The sequence below is a fragment of the Phyllostomus hastatus genome, unplaced genomic scaffold (assembly GCF_019186645.2).
Source record: "Phyllostomus hastatus isolate PE091 unplaced genomic scaffold, TTU_PhHast_1.1 phas_contig_64, whole genome shotgun sequence".
Taxonomy (NCBI): Eukaryota; Metazoa; Chordata; class Mammalia; order Chiroptera; family Phyllostomidae; genus Phyllostomus; species Phyllostomus hastatus.
The window spans coordinates 2,052,097-2,068,018 of record NW_025333928.1 but is presented as its reverse complement, the minus strand read 5'-3'; the positions used below and the strand labels follow the sequence as shown (position 1 = coordinate 2,068,018).

Genomic DNA, 15,922 nt, shown 5'->3' with positions numbered 1-15,922 from the left:
ACTGCCATCAGTGTTCTTTTTGATGCTCAAATTATTCAATCATTGGCCTGTGGGAGCACCTTCATGCCTATATCTTTTTCATATAACCCCAGTAGTTTTTAATTTTTAATAGCTTCCTTGCTATAGAAAGTCCATATATTCCAGGCTCACCTTGTATAGACATTTCTTCAAGGAGCTCCAGTTCTCTGAGCAGCTCATGGTATTTGGAGGCCACAACCACAGTGCTGGAGTGCCCATTACTACTGGATGGATCCTTATTGGCAGACTGTACTGATTCTCTTTTTTATCCTCACCCGAGGACATGCTTATCAATTTTAGAGAGGGGGAAGAGAGGAAGAAAAAGAGAGAGAGAAACATATGCGAAAGAGAAACATTGATCTCGCTTGACTCTTGTACACATCCCATTTGGGGACTGAAGACATAACCTAGGCATGCGCCCTGCCTAGGGACCAAACCTGCAACTTTTCTGTTTAAAGGATGACACCCAGCCAACTGATTCACACTGGCCAGAGCAACTAATTCTCTCTTTGTCTGCATCTAACCTACTGTTTTAATTAATCAGTGCTTTGAGCTTTTGACTTCAGTAACAATGCTTTCATTTCTCAAAGTTTTATTTGTTTTACCTTAAACCCACGTATTTTTTTCATAGCATTCTGAATTTTATCAGCTCTATGTTCCTTTTTTAATGATTTTTCAGATTTGTTTTTTTATGCTCTTTTTCAGAGGCTATATTAATCTGCTAGAGCTTCCACAACAAATAACAAAGACTGGTGGCTTAAACAACAGAAATGTATTTTCTCCCAATTCTGGAGATTAGAAGTACAAATTTAAGGTGTTGGCAGGGTTGATTTCTTCTGAGGCCTGTTTCCTTGGCTTATTCATGGCTATCTTCTTTCTATGTTTTCACATAGTCTCAATGAGTGTCCTAATCTCCTTTTCTTATAAGGACACCAGTCATATTGGATGAGGACATAGCCTAATGACCTCATTTTAATTTAACTACCTCTTAAAAGACCCTATCTACAAATACAGTCACATTCTGAGGTTCTGGGAATTAGGACTTCAAGATATAGATTTGGAGGGGTCAGAGTTCAGCCCACAACAGCGACCATATGTAATCTTTGGGTCCTCCTGTTTGTTGTATGTGCTGACTATCCCTAATAGTGATGCATTTTCTCATGTACTTGGTAATTTTTTATTGTGAATTGACAATCAGAAAGCTTGTGTTATTTTGTGAGAATGCCAAATGCCTTGGGTTTAGGAGTGCCTTAACAGAACAATTTTACATATGCAAACAACTGTGCCCCAAGGGCTTTAAGTTCTGGATCAATTTTATAAGGGAAAGTTCTCAGTTTGGTAATCCTACACACAGGTAAAGTCATACCCATCATTATATTTGGCATAGGCTGGGTATTGATTTCTCACTAGAGAGTTTTCATTTTTTTTCCATCCAGGCTACAAGCTTTCCATCCAGGATGGACAAGCTTTCACATTACTTCTTGAGTCAGTGACCAGATTTCTGGCCTTCTCATCATAAAGGTGCAGTCCTTTGAGAATCCTAACTTTATTTAAAAAAAAAAGTCTTAGTTCTAGAATCCCATCTCTTTTGAGTGCAGAGTTGTTATGCCCATCTCCCACAGACAAACTCCAACCTTCAAACTGGTTAAATGAAGTATAGTATTTTACCAATGGTGAAATACTATGTAACCATGAAAAAGAATAAGGCCTTTACAAATATACTGATGTGGAAAATTCTAACAGGAAAAAAGTAAATGTAGTATGCTACAATTCATGTAAGTACAAGAGTATGTATGCATGATTTAAATGCATAAAATATCTCTGGTAGGACTCACAAAACCTAGTATTATTGCTGCCTCTGAGAGAGAGAAAAGTGAAAGAGACTTGCTTGAAATTTCACTGTACAAACACTCTTTTTCCTAGTAAAATAAATTTCTAAAAACCCAGTCCCCAGTTCTTTGGTTTTGTGCTCACCTCTCTAGTTTTGATTTCCCTTTTTATTTTTGGCACATGGGAATTTCTTTTTCTTTCAAACTATGGTTTTTTTTTTCAGTTTGTGTAATTTTCTTTTAAACAAGAATGTCTGTGCATTCAGAGCAAAAGAGGAATCAATAGTATCTGCATTCTCCATCTTACCAGATCTAAAGCTTCCCCAGAGATTTGCTCATTTTGTAATCAACAGAAGCCAGTGAGTTTCTTTCTGAGTCCAGAATTTTAATGTAACCCCTCCTTTTGTGATGTTATTGTTGATGTGGTCTTAGGTGGCTTGTTGTCTTTTAAAAGACCCTTTTCTTTCTGGTCTCAGGCTTACTGAAATTTGCTGAAGATCTTGGCATGGGAGGTGCCAAAACACAGATCATATCCCTTGGACAAGGACAAGGCCCTATTGCAGCCAAAATGATCAACACTGCCATCAGAGAAGGCACCTGGGTGGTCTTACAGAACTGCCATCTGGCCACAAGCTGGATGCCTCCACTGGAGAAGATCTGTGAAGAGGTGATTGTTCCTGAGAGCACCAACATAAGATTCAGGTGAGATGCTACCCTACCTCTTCCTGTCTCTGGGCCTCAGCTGGAGCGCCAGACAACATGCTGGTGGCAGGGAAGGCAAAGTTGAATAAGACACTGTTCTGCCCTTAAGCAGTGTGGGGTCAATATGGCTCTCCCATTACCCATGATGAGGACTAGCCAGGGGGTCCCTGGCTAAAAATAGGAGGTGCCCCCTGCAGAGAAGAGCAACAAGGCTCAGAAAGCTAGCAGTTCCCAGAAAGACAACACAGTGGGGGAGCTCAAATACCCTGAAGAGACTTTGGAAGTGCCTAGCACCTAGGAAAGCAAAGAGTGAGAAGGTGGTATATGAGTTGCCCCTAATTGGTGCACCTCAAGACCAGCACAACCGGTGTACTGAAGGCATAGGCTTGACGCAGAAGGGTGCTGCAGGCCCAACAACAAAATGAGGAACTGGGCTGGAGGCCGGGCAACTGTGAAGAGTGCGGCCCAGACATGGCCCCAATCCTCACAAAACCATAGGAAGTCAAATAAGTAAAACCCAACCCCCTCATCCTGCTGCAGCCAATAAAACCAGGAGAACCCACTTTGCCACTTTAAAGTGAGCAGGCGGCATTTCTTCATATATATATATGAAGAAGTTATATATATAGTTATATATATAGTTATAGAAGTTATATATATATGAAGAAAATTATATATATATATAATTTTTTAAATTATTGTACTGTTTTTTCCCCCAAGTGAGACAATAAGACCAGGAGCTATGAAAGAACCAAAGTCAGACCCAAAGAAAGATTATACAGCTAATCCCAACAATTGAGAAATTGGGACAAATTTCACTTTGCTATTCCAGAGAATTTGCATGTTATTGTTTATTTATATTATTATTATTGTTCATGATTTTTACTTTTTTTAATTTATTAGTATTTTTTAGTCCTCCACCCAGGACTTTCTCTTATTTCTGTTTAGTTTTCTTCATTTTATTTGTTTAATTACACTGTTTTACTGGTTTTCCTTGTTCTCTCTTTCATAGCGTATTTTTAAATTTCCTTCTTTCACTTTATTTGTGTTCCAATAACACACTACTCTAGATCCTATACTTCCCTTTCTTTTTATTCAGATCACATAGATTCTGTCATATGATTGTTGCTCCACTAGTATTGTAAATAATTGCTGTTCCATACAATTGTAAATACTACACAGCATCCCTCCAGGATCATACCACATTTCACTGTCTTCCAGGAACTTTATTACTGTTGTGGCTAACTCTATTCTCTCCCATACTACATCAGTTTTCTATCATTTAATGTCACTATATCTCATAATCTGACCTTCCACAAACTCTCTGTTTCCTAGATTCAACTCACAAGCCTTCCCCCCTCTAACAAGAGTCTTATCTTTTTTCCACCCTTGCTAAAAAGTGCATAGTTGGGTGAAAAATCATGCTTAACACTATGCTTATCCAAAGGATCTCCTATCTCTTCTCTACAGGTTGATACATTAAATCCCATAGAATACATTCCCACTGTCTTAATCCATTTTGCTTTCCCCCTCCAACTGACCACATAAAAGTGTAGGTGGGAGGTGTGAACATCAGTATACCTGCTGGAAGATAGAACCCACCAACAAAGAAACCACCAACAGATAATAAAGGAAGATGGTGAAGGAGTGAGTGGAAGCCACACTAACCTCCACCCAGGACCAATCTGGAATTACAACTAAATGGTGGAGAAATTACCTAGAACAAACAACTGAACAATAATGAAAGAGAAAGCTCAAAACCTTGGACAGACAGAAGAACCACCTTCGACACAAGCTGTCCACACCTGAAAAGCAGCATATAAGATGTGGTGGGTGGAGTGACCCTCATTTAACCAGCTGGAGGGAAAGACCCACCAAAGAAAGACCCAACAACAATCAAAACCCAAATACATACAGAGAGCCAACATAAATGACAGTCCAACAGCAGTAAGTTCAGGAGATCAAGGAGACTGCAGCACTAAATCTCACAGGTCTCCTAGCATTGAAGTTCAAACCATAAACACAGGGAATCAGAACAGATCAATTTAGGAAGCAGAGGTTAACAAGAAGAGTCTCACAAATAATGGGAAGACAAAGAAATAAGCCCCAAAACAAAAGGAAAGGAGGAAGCCTCAGAAAGGATGATAAATGAAATAGAAGCAAGTCAACTATCAGATATTGAGTTCAAAGCAATTGCTGTAAGGAAACTCAATGAGTTAACTGAGAATTACCAAAAACTGCAGGGAAACTATCATGAACTCACTGCAAACTATATAAACATGAAAAAAGAAATAGAAACTATCCAAAAAGGCCAAGAGGAAATGAAGAATATAATTTCTGAATTGAAGAACACAGTAGAAGAAATCAAAAAGAGGCTAGATGAAGCAAAGGATCAAATCAGCAAGCTGGAGGACAAGGTAGAAAAAATCACCCAGATAGAGCAAGGAAAGCAGAAAAACTCAGAAAGAACAAAGAGGCATTAATGGCATTAAGAGGCATTAAGGACAACATGAAACATAATAATAACCATATAGTAGGGATATCTGAAGGTGAAGAAGAAGAGCAAGGGATAGAAAACTTATTTGAAAAATTAATGATAGAAAACTTCTTGATGAGAGAAAAAGTCATACAAATCCAGGAAACACAAGGAGTCCCAATCAAGAGGAACCCAAAGAGGCGCACTTTAAGACACATCATAATTAAAATGGCAAAGTTCCAAGATAAAGAGAAGATCTTAAAGGCAGCAAAGGAGAAACAGGAAGTAACATATAAGGGAGCCCCGATAAGACTAGCAGCTTACTTCTCAATGGAAACGCTCCAATCCAAAAGGGATGGGCAAGAAATATTCCAATAAAAAACAAGGGCCAGCATCCAAGGCTACTCTATCCAGCAAGGCTCTCAATTAAAATGGAAGGCAAAATAAGGAGCTTCCCAGACAAAAGATGCCTCAAAGAATACACATCTTCCAAAACAGCTCTGCAAGATATGCTAAAGGGTCTGCTTTAGGAAAAGGAGGAGGGAGAGCCCTGGCTAGTGTGGCTCAGTGGGCTGAGTGCCAGACTGCAAAGTAAAGAAAAGGAAATAAAAAAAAGAGTGAGAGAGAGAGAGGAACACAGGTATGAAGGAAGTAAAATGGCAATGAAAAAGTACCTATCAAAAATAAACATAAATGGATTAAATGCTCTGATCAAAAGACATGGAATAGCTGAATAGATAAGAAAACATGACCCACAAATGTGCTGCCTACAAGAGACCCACCTCAGAACAAAATACCAACACAAACTGAAAGTGAAAAGCTAGAAAGAAATATTCCAGATAAGTAGACAGGAAAAAAAAAGCCGGGATAGCAATACTGATATCAGACAAAATAGACTTCAAAAAAAGAGCCATAAGAAGAAGCCCCGAAGGTCACTTCATAATACTCAAAGGAAGGATCCATCAAGAAGACATAAACATTGTTAATATATATGCACCCAACATAAGAGCACTGAAATATTTAAGGAAAAGCTTGGAGAACTTCAAGAAAGATATTGATAGCAACACAATTAGAGTGGGGAAATTTAACTCCCCACTGTCAAAAAATGGATATATCTTCCAAACAAAATATCAACAAAGATATTGAGGTATTGAGCAATGCCCTAGATCAAGTGGATTTAACTGGTATATCTAGAACCTTTCATCCCAAAGAAGCAAAATACACATTCTTTTCAAATGCACATAGAACAGTTTGAAAGATAGGCCACATGATGGGACACAACAAAAGCCTCAACAAATTCAAGAAAATTGAAATCATATCTATCAAGTATTTTCTCTGACCACAAGGGATTGAACCTAGAAACCAATCTCAAAGAAAAAATTAAAAAACACTCAAACTCATGGAGATTGAATAATATGCTATTAAACAATGAGTTGGTCAAGAATGAGATCAAGGAAGAAGTCAAAAATTTTTGGAAACAAATGAAAATGAACTCACAACAATCCAAAACTTATGGGATGCAGTGAAGACAGTCATGAGAGGGAAGTTCATAGTGATACAGGGAAGAGTTTACAGGAACAATTATAAAGGACATATAGACAACAACAAGGGTGGGGAAACAGAGGAATGAGGTGGGGAGGGCTAGGAGGGTGGAGAGGTGTGGGAGGAAAAGGCAGAAAACTGTACTTGAACAACAATAAAAAATGTTAAAAAATAAAAAAGGAAACATTTCAAATAATAACCTATCCTACACCTAAAAGAACTGGAGGATCAAGAACAAAGATAGCCCAGAGCAAGTAGAAAGAAGGAAATAACCAAGATCAGAGCAGAATTAAATGACATAGAAACTAAAATCACAGCCCTAAGGGTCAATAAATCCAGGAGCTGATTTTTTGAAAAAGATAAATAAAATCAACAATCCTTTAAGCAGACTCATCAAGAAAAAAAAAGAGAGAGGACCCAAATAAACACAATGAGAAATGAAAGAGGAGAGATTACAACTGATACCACAGAAATACAAAGGATTGTAAGAAAGTAATACAAAGAACTGTATGCCAAGAAATTTGAAAACCTAGGTGAAATGGAAAAATTTCTAGAAAAATATAATATACCAAAACTCAAGGAAAAAGAAGCACAAATCCTGGACAGATTAACAGTTGATGAAATTGAAGCACTATTCAAAAACTCCTGACACACAAAAGCCCTGGACTGGACAGTTTCACAGGGGAATTTTACAAAGCATTTAAGGAAGAGCTAACCCCTATCCTTCACAGATTATTCCAAAAAATCCAAGAAGATGGAAGATTCCCAAACTTGTTTTATGTAGCCAGCATCATTCTAATTCCAAAATGAGATAAAGACATAACAGAAAGAAAACTTCAGGCCAATATCACTGATGAACATAGATGCTAAAATCCTCAACAAAATGTTGACAAACCACATCCAGCAATACATTGAAAATATCATACACTGTGATCAAGTGGAATTCATCCCAGGGATGCAAGGATGGTACAATATTTGCAAATCAATGAATGTAATACATCACATAAACAAAGGAAAGACAAAAATCACATGATCATATCAATAGATATGGAAAAGCATTTGATAAGATACAGTAGCCATTTATGATAAAATGGTTACTCATCAAAGTGGGAATAGAGGGATCATTCCTCAACATAATAAAGGCCATATACAAGAGACCTACAGCCAACATCATGCTCAATGGGAAAAAAACTAAATGTTTTCCAAAACTAAAAGCTTAGTTTAAAAATTAAGATCAGGAACAAGATAAGGATGTCTGCTTTCACCACTCCTATTCAACATAGTATTGCAAGTCTTAGCTACAGCAATCAGACAAAAAAGAAGAAAGAAGGAAGGAGGGAGAGAGGGAAGGAAGGAAGGAAGGAAGGAAGGAAGGAAGGAAGGAAGGAAGGGAGGGAGGGAGGAAGGGAAAAAAGGAGGAAGGGAGGAAGGGGGAAGGAAGGAAGGAGAAGGAAGGGAAGGGAAGGGAAGGGAAGGGAAGGGAGGGGAAGGGAAAGGAAGGAAAAGAAAAGAAAAGAAAAGAAAAAAGAAAAGAAAAGACACCCAAATTGGAAAGGAGGAAGCAAAACTTTCATTGTTTGTAGATGACAGGAAAATCCTGTAGACTCCACCAAAAAACTATTCAACCTAATAAGTGAATTTGGCAAAAGAGCTGGACAAAAGTTAATACTCAGAAATCAAAGGCATTTTTGTACACCAGCAATGAAATATCAGAAACAAACATCAGGAAAAAAAATCCCATTTGCTATAGCAACAAAAAAAAAATAAAGTACCTAGGAGTAGACCTAACCAAGGAGGCAAAAGACCTGTGCTCATAAAACTACACAACACTGAAGAAAAAAATTAAGGAAGACACAAACAAATGAAAGCATGTACCATGTTCATGGATTGGAAGAATTAACATCATTAAAATGTCCATACTGCTGAAAGCAATTTACAGTTTCAACACAATCCCAATTAAAGTACCAATGACATATTTCACAGATATAAAACAAACACTTTAAAAATTTATATGGAACCATAAATGACCCTGAATAGCTGCAGGAATTTTTAGAAAGAAGAACAAAGTAGGAGGGAATACAATACCTGATATCAATCAGTATTACAAGGCCACCATAATCAAAACAGGCTGCTACTGGCCTAAGAACAGACACATAGACCAATGGAACAGAATAGAGAGCCCAGAAATAAACCCTAGTCTCTATGACCAATTAATAGTTGACAAATGGGGCAGCAGCATAAAATGTTGTAAAAATAGCCTCTTCAACAAAGGGTGTTGGGATAGCTGGACAACTACATGCAAAACAATGAAACTCGATAACCAACTTGCATCATAAACAAAAATAAATTCAAGGTGGATAAAATACTTAAATATAAGCCATTTACCATAAAAGTCCTAGAGGAAAACATAGGCAGGAAAATCTCAGATATTCCATGGAGCAATATTTTCACTGGTATGTCCACTAGAGCAAGGGACATAAAGGAAAGAATAAACAAATGGGACCTCATCAAAATAAAAACTTCTGCACATCTAAAGAAAATAGCATTAAAATGAAGAGAGAACCAACTGTATGGGAAAACATATTTGCCAATGATACCTCAGACAAGGGTTTGATCTCCAAAATATGTACAGAACTCCCAGGACTCCACTCTAGGAAGATAAACAACCCAATTAAAAAATGGGCAAAAGACCTGAACAGACACTTCTCCAAGGAGGACATATAAAGGTCCCAGAAACATATGAAAAGATGCTCAGTATGATTAGCCAGAAGAGAGATGTAAATTAAAACCACAGTGAGATACCATTTCCACTGGTCAGAATGGCCATCATAAACAAATCAACAAACAACAAGTGTTCGAGAGGTTGTGGAGAAAAGGGAACTCTAGTGCACTGTTTGTGGAAATGCAGACTGGTGCAGCCACTGTGGAAAATAGTATGGAATTTCCTCAGAAAACTAAAAATGGAACTACCTTTTGACCCAGCAATTCCACTGCTGGGACTGTACCCTAAGGACACTAAAACACCAATCCAAAAGAACCTGTGCACCCCAATGTTCATAGCAGCACAATTTCCAACAGCCAAGTGGCAAAAACAACCTAAGTGCCCACCAGTAAATGAGTGGATCAAAAAACTGTGGGACATTTAGTCCATACTACCCAAAGCAATTTACACATTCAATGCAATACCTATTCAAGTACCAATGGCTTATTTCACAGACATAGAACAAACACTTCAAAAATTTATATGGAACCCTAAATGACCCCGAATAGCTGCTGCAATTTTGAGAAAGAAGAGTAAAGTAGGAGGAATCACAATACTTGACACTAAACTATACTACAAGGCCACTGTAATCAAAACAGCCTGGTACTGGCACAAAAACAGGCACATGGACCAATGGAACAGAACAGAGAGCCCAGAAATAAACCCAAGTCTCTATGGTCAATTAATATTTGACAAAGGAGGCAGCAACTTAAAATGGAATAAAAATAGCCTCTTCAACAAATGGTGTTGGGATAACTGGACAGCTACATGCAAAAAAATGAAACTAGAGCACCAATTTACACCTTATACAAAAATAAATTCAAGGTGGATAAAAGACTTAAATATAAACTGTGACACCATTAAAGTCCTAGAGGAGAACATAGGTAGAAAAATCTCAGATATTTCACCCAGAAACATTTTTACTGACATGTCCCCTAGAGCAAGGGACATAAAGGAAAGAATAAACAAATGGGGCCTCATCAAAATAAAAAGCTTTTGCACAGCTAAAGAAAACAGTATCAAAATAAAAAGAGAATCAACTGTATGGGAAAACATATTTGCCAATGATACCTCAGACAAGCGTTTAATCTCCAAAATATATAAAGAACTTACACAACTCCAGTCTAAGAAGACAAGCAACCCAATTAAAAAATGGGCAAAGCACCCTGGCTGGCTCAGTGGATTGAGCATGGGCTGCGAACCAAAGTGTCGCAAGTTTGATTCCCAGTCAGGGCACATGCCTGGGTTGCAGGCCACGGCCCCCAGCAACTGCACATTGATGTTTCTCTCTCTCTCTCTTTATCCCACCCTTCCCTCTCTAAAAAATAAATAAATAAAATCTTTTTAAAATTATTAAAAATGGGCAAAGGACTTGAACAGACACTTCTCCAAGGAGGACATACAGAGGATCCAAAGACACATGAAATGATGTTGAATATTGCTAGCTATCAGAGAGATGCAAATTAAAACCACAATGAGATACCACTTCATACTGGTCAGAATGGCCATCATAAACAGAGAAACAAACAACAAGTGTTGGAGAGGTTGTAGAGAAAAGGGGACCCAAGTGCACTGTTGGTGGGACTGCAGACTGGTATAATCACCATGGAAAGCAGTATTGAACTTCCTCAGAAAACTGAAAATGGAACTGTCTTTTGACCCAGCAATTCCACTACTGGGACTATATCCTAAGAACCCTAAAACACCAATAGAAAAGAACCTTTGCACCCCAATGTTCATAGCAGCACAATTTACAATAGCTAAGTGCTGGAAGCAACCTAGATGCCCATCAGTAAATGAATGGATCAAAAAACCATGGTACATTTACACAATGGAATTCTACGCAGCAGAAAGAAAGAAGGAGCTCCTACCCTTTGCAACAGCATGGATGGAGCTGGAAAGCATTATGCTAAGCAAAACAAGCCAGGCAGTGAAAGACAAATACCATATGATCTCACCCTTAACAGGACCCTAAAGAACAAAACAAAGAAACAAGCAAAATATAACCAAAGACACTGAAATAGAGGACAGACTGACAGTGACCAGACGGGAGAGAAGAGGGAATTTCAGGGGAGAATGGGAAGGGTTTACAGGAATAAATATGAAGGACACATGGACAAAAACTATGGGGGTAGTGTGGTAATGGGAGGGAAGTGGGGAGGGTTGGGTGGGTGGGCTTGAATGGGAATAAAAGGGAGAAAACTGTACTTGAACAATGATTAAAATAATAATAAAGCAAAAAAGAAAAAATTAATAAGATTAAATAAAAAAAGGCTATGGGACATTTACACAATGGAATACTACACAATAGAAAGAAAGAAGGAGCTCCTACCCTTTCCAATAGCATGGATGGAACTGGAGAGCATTATGCTAAATAAAATAAGCCAGGTGGCTAGGGACAAATACCATATGATCTCACCTTTAAGTGGAATCTAATCAACAAAAGAAACAAGCAAGCAAAATATGACCAGAGGCATTGAAATTAAGAACAATCTGACAGTAACCAGAGAGAAGGTGGGAGGGGCTAATTAGGGGAAAGAAGGGAAGGGTTTTCAGGAACAACTGTAAGGGACACATGGACAAAACCAAGGGGAAGTGGAATCAGGGAGTGGAGGTGGCTATGGATGAGGAGGAGAAGTAGTCAGGGGTAAGTGCAGACAACTGTACTTGAACAACGATAATATATTTTAAATAAATAAATAATAATTTGTCTTTAAAAATATCTCACCTGTAATCTCACTACCTTTGTCCTTATTCTAACCTATGTTTCTGGGGCTCCATGGAATTTTAATCAACATTGGAAACAGCTATTTGTTTTTTTGTGAACTTTAAAGCCTAGTAACTGGGACTTGGGTTTTGCATTTGCAGAGTGATGAGATGAACTATACAGACTTCAAAGCCCCTTTTAACTTAAATGTTCAGTGAGTCTCTTATTCCAGGCAGGGATCAGCCAACAATGGCCAATGGGCCAAATCTAGTCTATTTGTTTTGCATGGCTTGTAAACTAAGAATTGTTTTCACATTTTGAATAAAATCAAAAGAAGAATCATATTTCATGACACATGAAAATTATGAGTAATTAAAATTTCATTGTCCATAAATAAAGTTTTATTGAAATACAGCTATGCTCACTTATATATTATCTCTGACTGCCTTCATGCTACAAGTAATTGTGACAGAAACTACATGGCCTGCAAAGGCTTTTACATTTACCATTTGATTCTTTGTAGGAAATGTTTGTCAACTCTTGCTTTAGCCAACAAAGCTTGGTGGGATTTTTCATTTTAGTTGTGTCTGCCTGAAAATAGGAAAGTGTTTGGTGATTATTTACAAAGCCAGATTGAGTTATAGTTGATTCTATTTATGCAAGACTCAGGTAAGATTCATGTGAGAGTTTGGAGGATTCCCTAATTTCAAGAATTTCGTTTGATTTGGGATGGTGAGTTGATTCATTGACCATCAATGACATACTCAATAAGGAAAAATTGCTCATTCTGACCTTTAAGGTCTTCTATAATATGGTCCTAACCCAAAAGTCATGAACTTAAGTGCCTACAGTAGCCAGTATATAACATAAATGAGTGAGGAACACTAAACATAAGAAATCTTCCACTTTTCACAGCACAGTAGCAACCATCTTGGGCAGTCAGCCTCAGAGTTGGATACAGTAGGGAGTGGTAGGGATTGCAGTGAACTAGAGGCACACACTGTGTGAAGGAAAGCAGTCACTGCTTAATACCAGCTACTGTGCCATGCACAGATGCAGGCCTCTGGTGATTAGTCTTTCTTAAAGAGAGAAAGAAATCTAGAATTTTCAAAGAAAGTCCTAGAGTTTTAAAAGTTGGCAACTACTTCAAAAATTTGTTACAGCATTATGTTTGTTTCATGGTGTGAGCTAAACATTACCAGTTTATGGCCTCTTCTTTCCCCTCTGAGTCCTGTGACTAGACCACAACAAATGGTCCACCAAACCTTACCACATCCTGCCTCTCTCTCTTCCCCGTGGTTACTCAGCCTGTGTCCTGTGTTTTTAATGACCTTCCATCCCCAAATCCACCTGTTGGAAACCTCCCTGATGTCTAGCAAAACAAACCTACAAACAAAAACCTGCAAAAATTAAACAGATCAGGATTCCATGGTGTGTATGTAACATGAGTGTGGGTAGGAAACACAAATGAATAAAAACCTGGAAGAAAATATGCCAAAATATTACCTCTAAAATTATAGTTTTTTTCTTCTACATAGTTTTACGTATGAGCCCCCCCCCCCCACAATGGAATTATCTTCTGGAAGGCAGGCCCCTGTAGTGCAATCTTCCCCTGCTAGGTAAGTGTTCTAGGAACCCATCTGTATCAGTGTACCAGCTGGCATTACTGTGAGAGGCTATGTTTAGGTTCAGCAAATTTTTTTCGAAGACTCTTTTGATGCATTTGCCCAATTCATGATGGGTGATTTAAGACTGCACCTGCCCACATCATGTGAATGTTCAGCAGTTTTTGACCAAAAATGGCATGAAAACCTAATCCCAACTCTCCATATTCACCCAATCATGCCCCAAGCAACTTTTTCTTTGTTTCCCCAGATGAAAAAAGCCCTCAAAAGGAAATGTTTTGCCATTGTGGAAGAGGTGAAACAAAAAACTATAGAAGCACTAAAAGGCATCAAAATCAATGAGTTCAAAAACTGTTCTGAGCAGTGGTAAAAATGTTTCCATAGGTGTATTGCATCAAACAGAGAGTACTTTGAAGGTGATTGAAGTTTAAACATGTAAGAATAAATACACAATTTTTAAAAAATAAATTCCTTTTTTTGGAGGTGCCTCCTCATATATTCCCTTTTTTGTGGGCATAGATGAGCTCTTATATTTTATAGGAAGAAATCTTCCATATTTTCAAGGCCTCTTTCAAATGCCATTTCCTCTATGACTAGAGGTCAGCAAACTTTCTGTAAAGAGTTAGATAGTAAATATTTTAGACTTTGTGAGCCATATCATCTCTGTTGCAACTAGTCAATTCTGCATCAAAGCAGCCTTAAATAATATGTAAATGAAGAGGTATAACCAGGTTCCCATAAAACTTTATTTACAAAAACAGACCCCGGATTCAGCTCCCTGGCCATAGTTTACAAAATTGTCTCCCCAATGGAAATCTCCTCTTCCTATGAACCTGAATATCCCATTATTTCCTTTCCTCCTGATGGTCTTGGTTCTATAATGCCTGTACTATAACATGCCATTTGCTTATCTTTTCTTTCCTGCCTGGCCCTATTTTCTCCCCTAGCAGCAAGGCTGTAAGTATCTGGAAGCTGGAATCAATGTTTTGGCCACTTCTCCCTTTTCTGGGGTGTGGTGTACAGTACTTGACCAGTCCAGAAGGGGAGGATGGGTGTGGGGATTAACAGCAACTTTAAAGTCTGGGAGCACTGAGTTCACATCTCAGTTCAGCTGTTTCTAGTGGTGTGTACTTGAAAAACCCACTTGATATCTCCAAGCTCCATTTCCTCAATGGTAAAAGGGAGTAGCAAACCTCTCTACAGAGAGTGGCTATGAGGACAAAAGGAAATAAAGGGACATATTAAGTTCTTAGCATGGGTTTTGGCATCTAGCAGTGCTTAATAAATGTTAGCTATTACTTTTTGTTATTGTTTTTTTCAATTTGAGTTATTGTATTACTCTAAGTAGTTGGGTCTGTTGTCCTTCCAGACTCTGGCTAACCAGCTATCCATCAGAGCAGTTTCCGGTCAGCATCCTCCAGAATGGGATCAAAATGACCAACGAGCCTCCTAAAGGGCTCCGGGCCAACCTTTTGCGCTCCTACCTCAATGACCCCATCTCGGACCCTGTGTTCTTCCAAAGCTGCACAAAGGCAGTGATGTGGCAAAAGCTGTTGTTTGGCCTTTGTTTCTTCCATGCTATTGTTCAAGAAAGGAGGAACTTTGGACCACTGGGTAAGAGATGACAGCACACCTGGGTTGCCTGGGGAAGGTCACAGACAGGTACAGGTGTGTGCTCAGGTTATACTCAGAAGGGGTTACCAGTAAAATATGGTAAGATTATGTTCCATGTGATCTTTGGGACATACTTATACTAAACATGACTCATTTTTTGGAAATTATAATTTTACTGAGTGTCCTGTGTTTTTATTTAATAAATCTGGTAATCCTATAACCAGGTTAGTGTCACTGACAAGAAAAGAGGTGTTGCTCCTAAATCAGAGGACCTCTAATTATTGAAGTAATGTGAGAATGAAAAATTGTAAGCCCTTCCCTTTGGCATGTAGTTGCCTATCTTAGGCACAATGGTCATTCTCCATGGAGTTATCATCAGGTAATTTATAACATTTTAGGTAGCTCTCTTTATATTTGCATAACAGTGAAAGAAATACAGCTGGGACACATTTGTCTGTACTTCTTCCTGAAAACAATTTTTTTTTATCTTACCAGTCCATGGCCTAACTTAACTAAATACTAACCTAATACTTGGGTTGCACCTGATCAACAAAGTGCTAGAAACAAATCCTATGTCATTGTGGGTTAAGGTTGGATTTCCTCTCATCCATGGCTGCCTTTGATTCTGTTCAACAGCCTTGAAATGAC

At 38.3% G+C, this 15,922-nt stretch overlaps 1 protein-coding gene across 1 annotated transcript in view; it reads left to right on the top strand.

Moving 5' to 3' along the window:
* DNAH3 (dynein axonemal heavy chain 3) overlaps window positions 1–15,922 on the top strand; it is a 222,912-nt gene that overhangs the window by 189,228 nt on the left and 17,762 nt on the right. Inside the window, exons 55-56 of the mRNA XM_045848935.1 lie at window positions 2,324–2,549; window positions 15,030–15,274. Coding sequence (XP_045704891.1) covers window positions 2,324–2,549; window positions 15,030–15,274 — 471 coding nt within the window. The remainder of the gene's footprint in view (window positions 1–2,323; window positions 2,550–15,029; window positions 15,275–15,922) is intronic.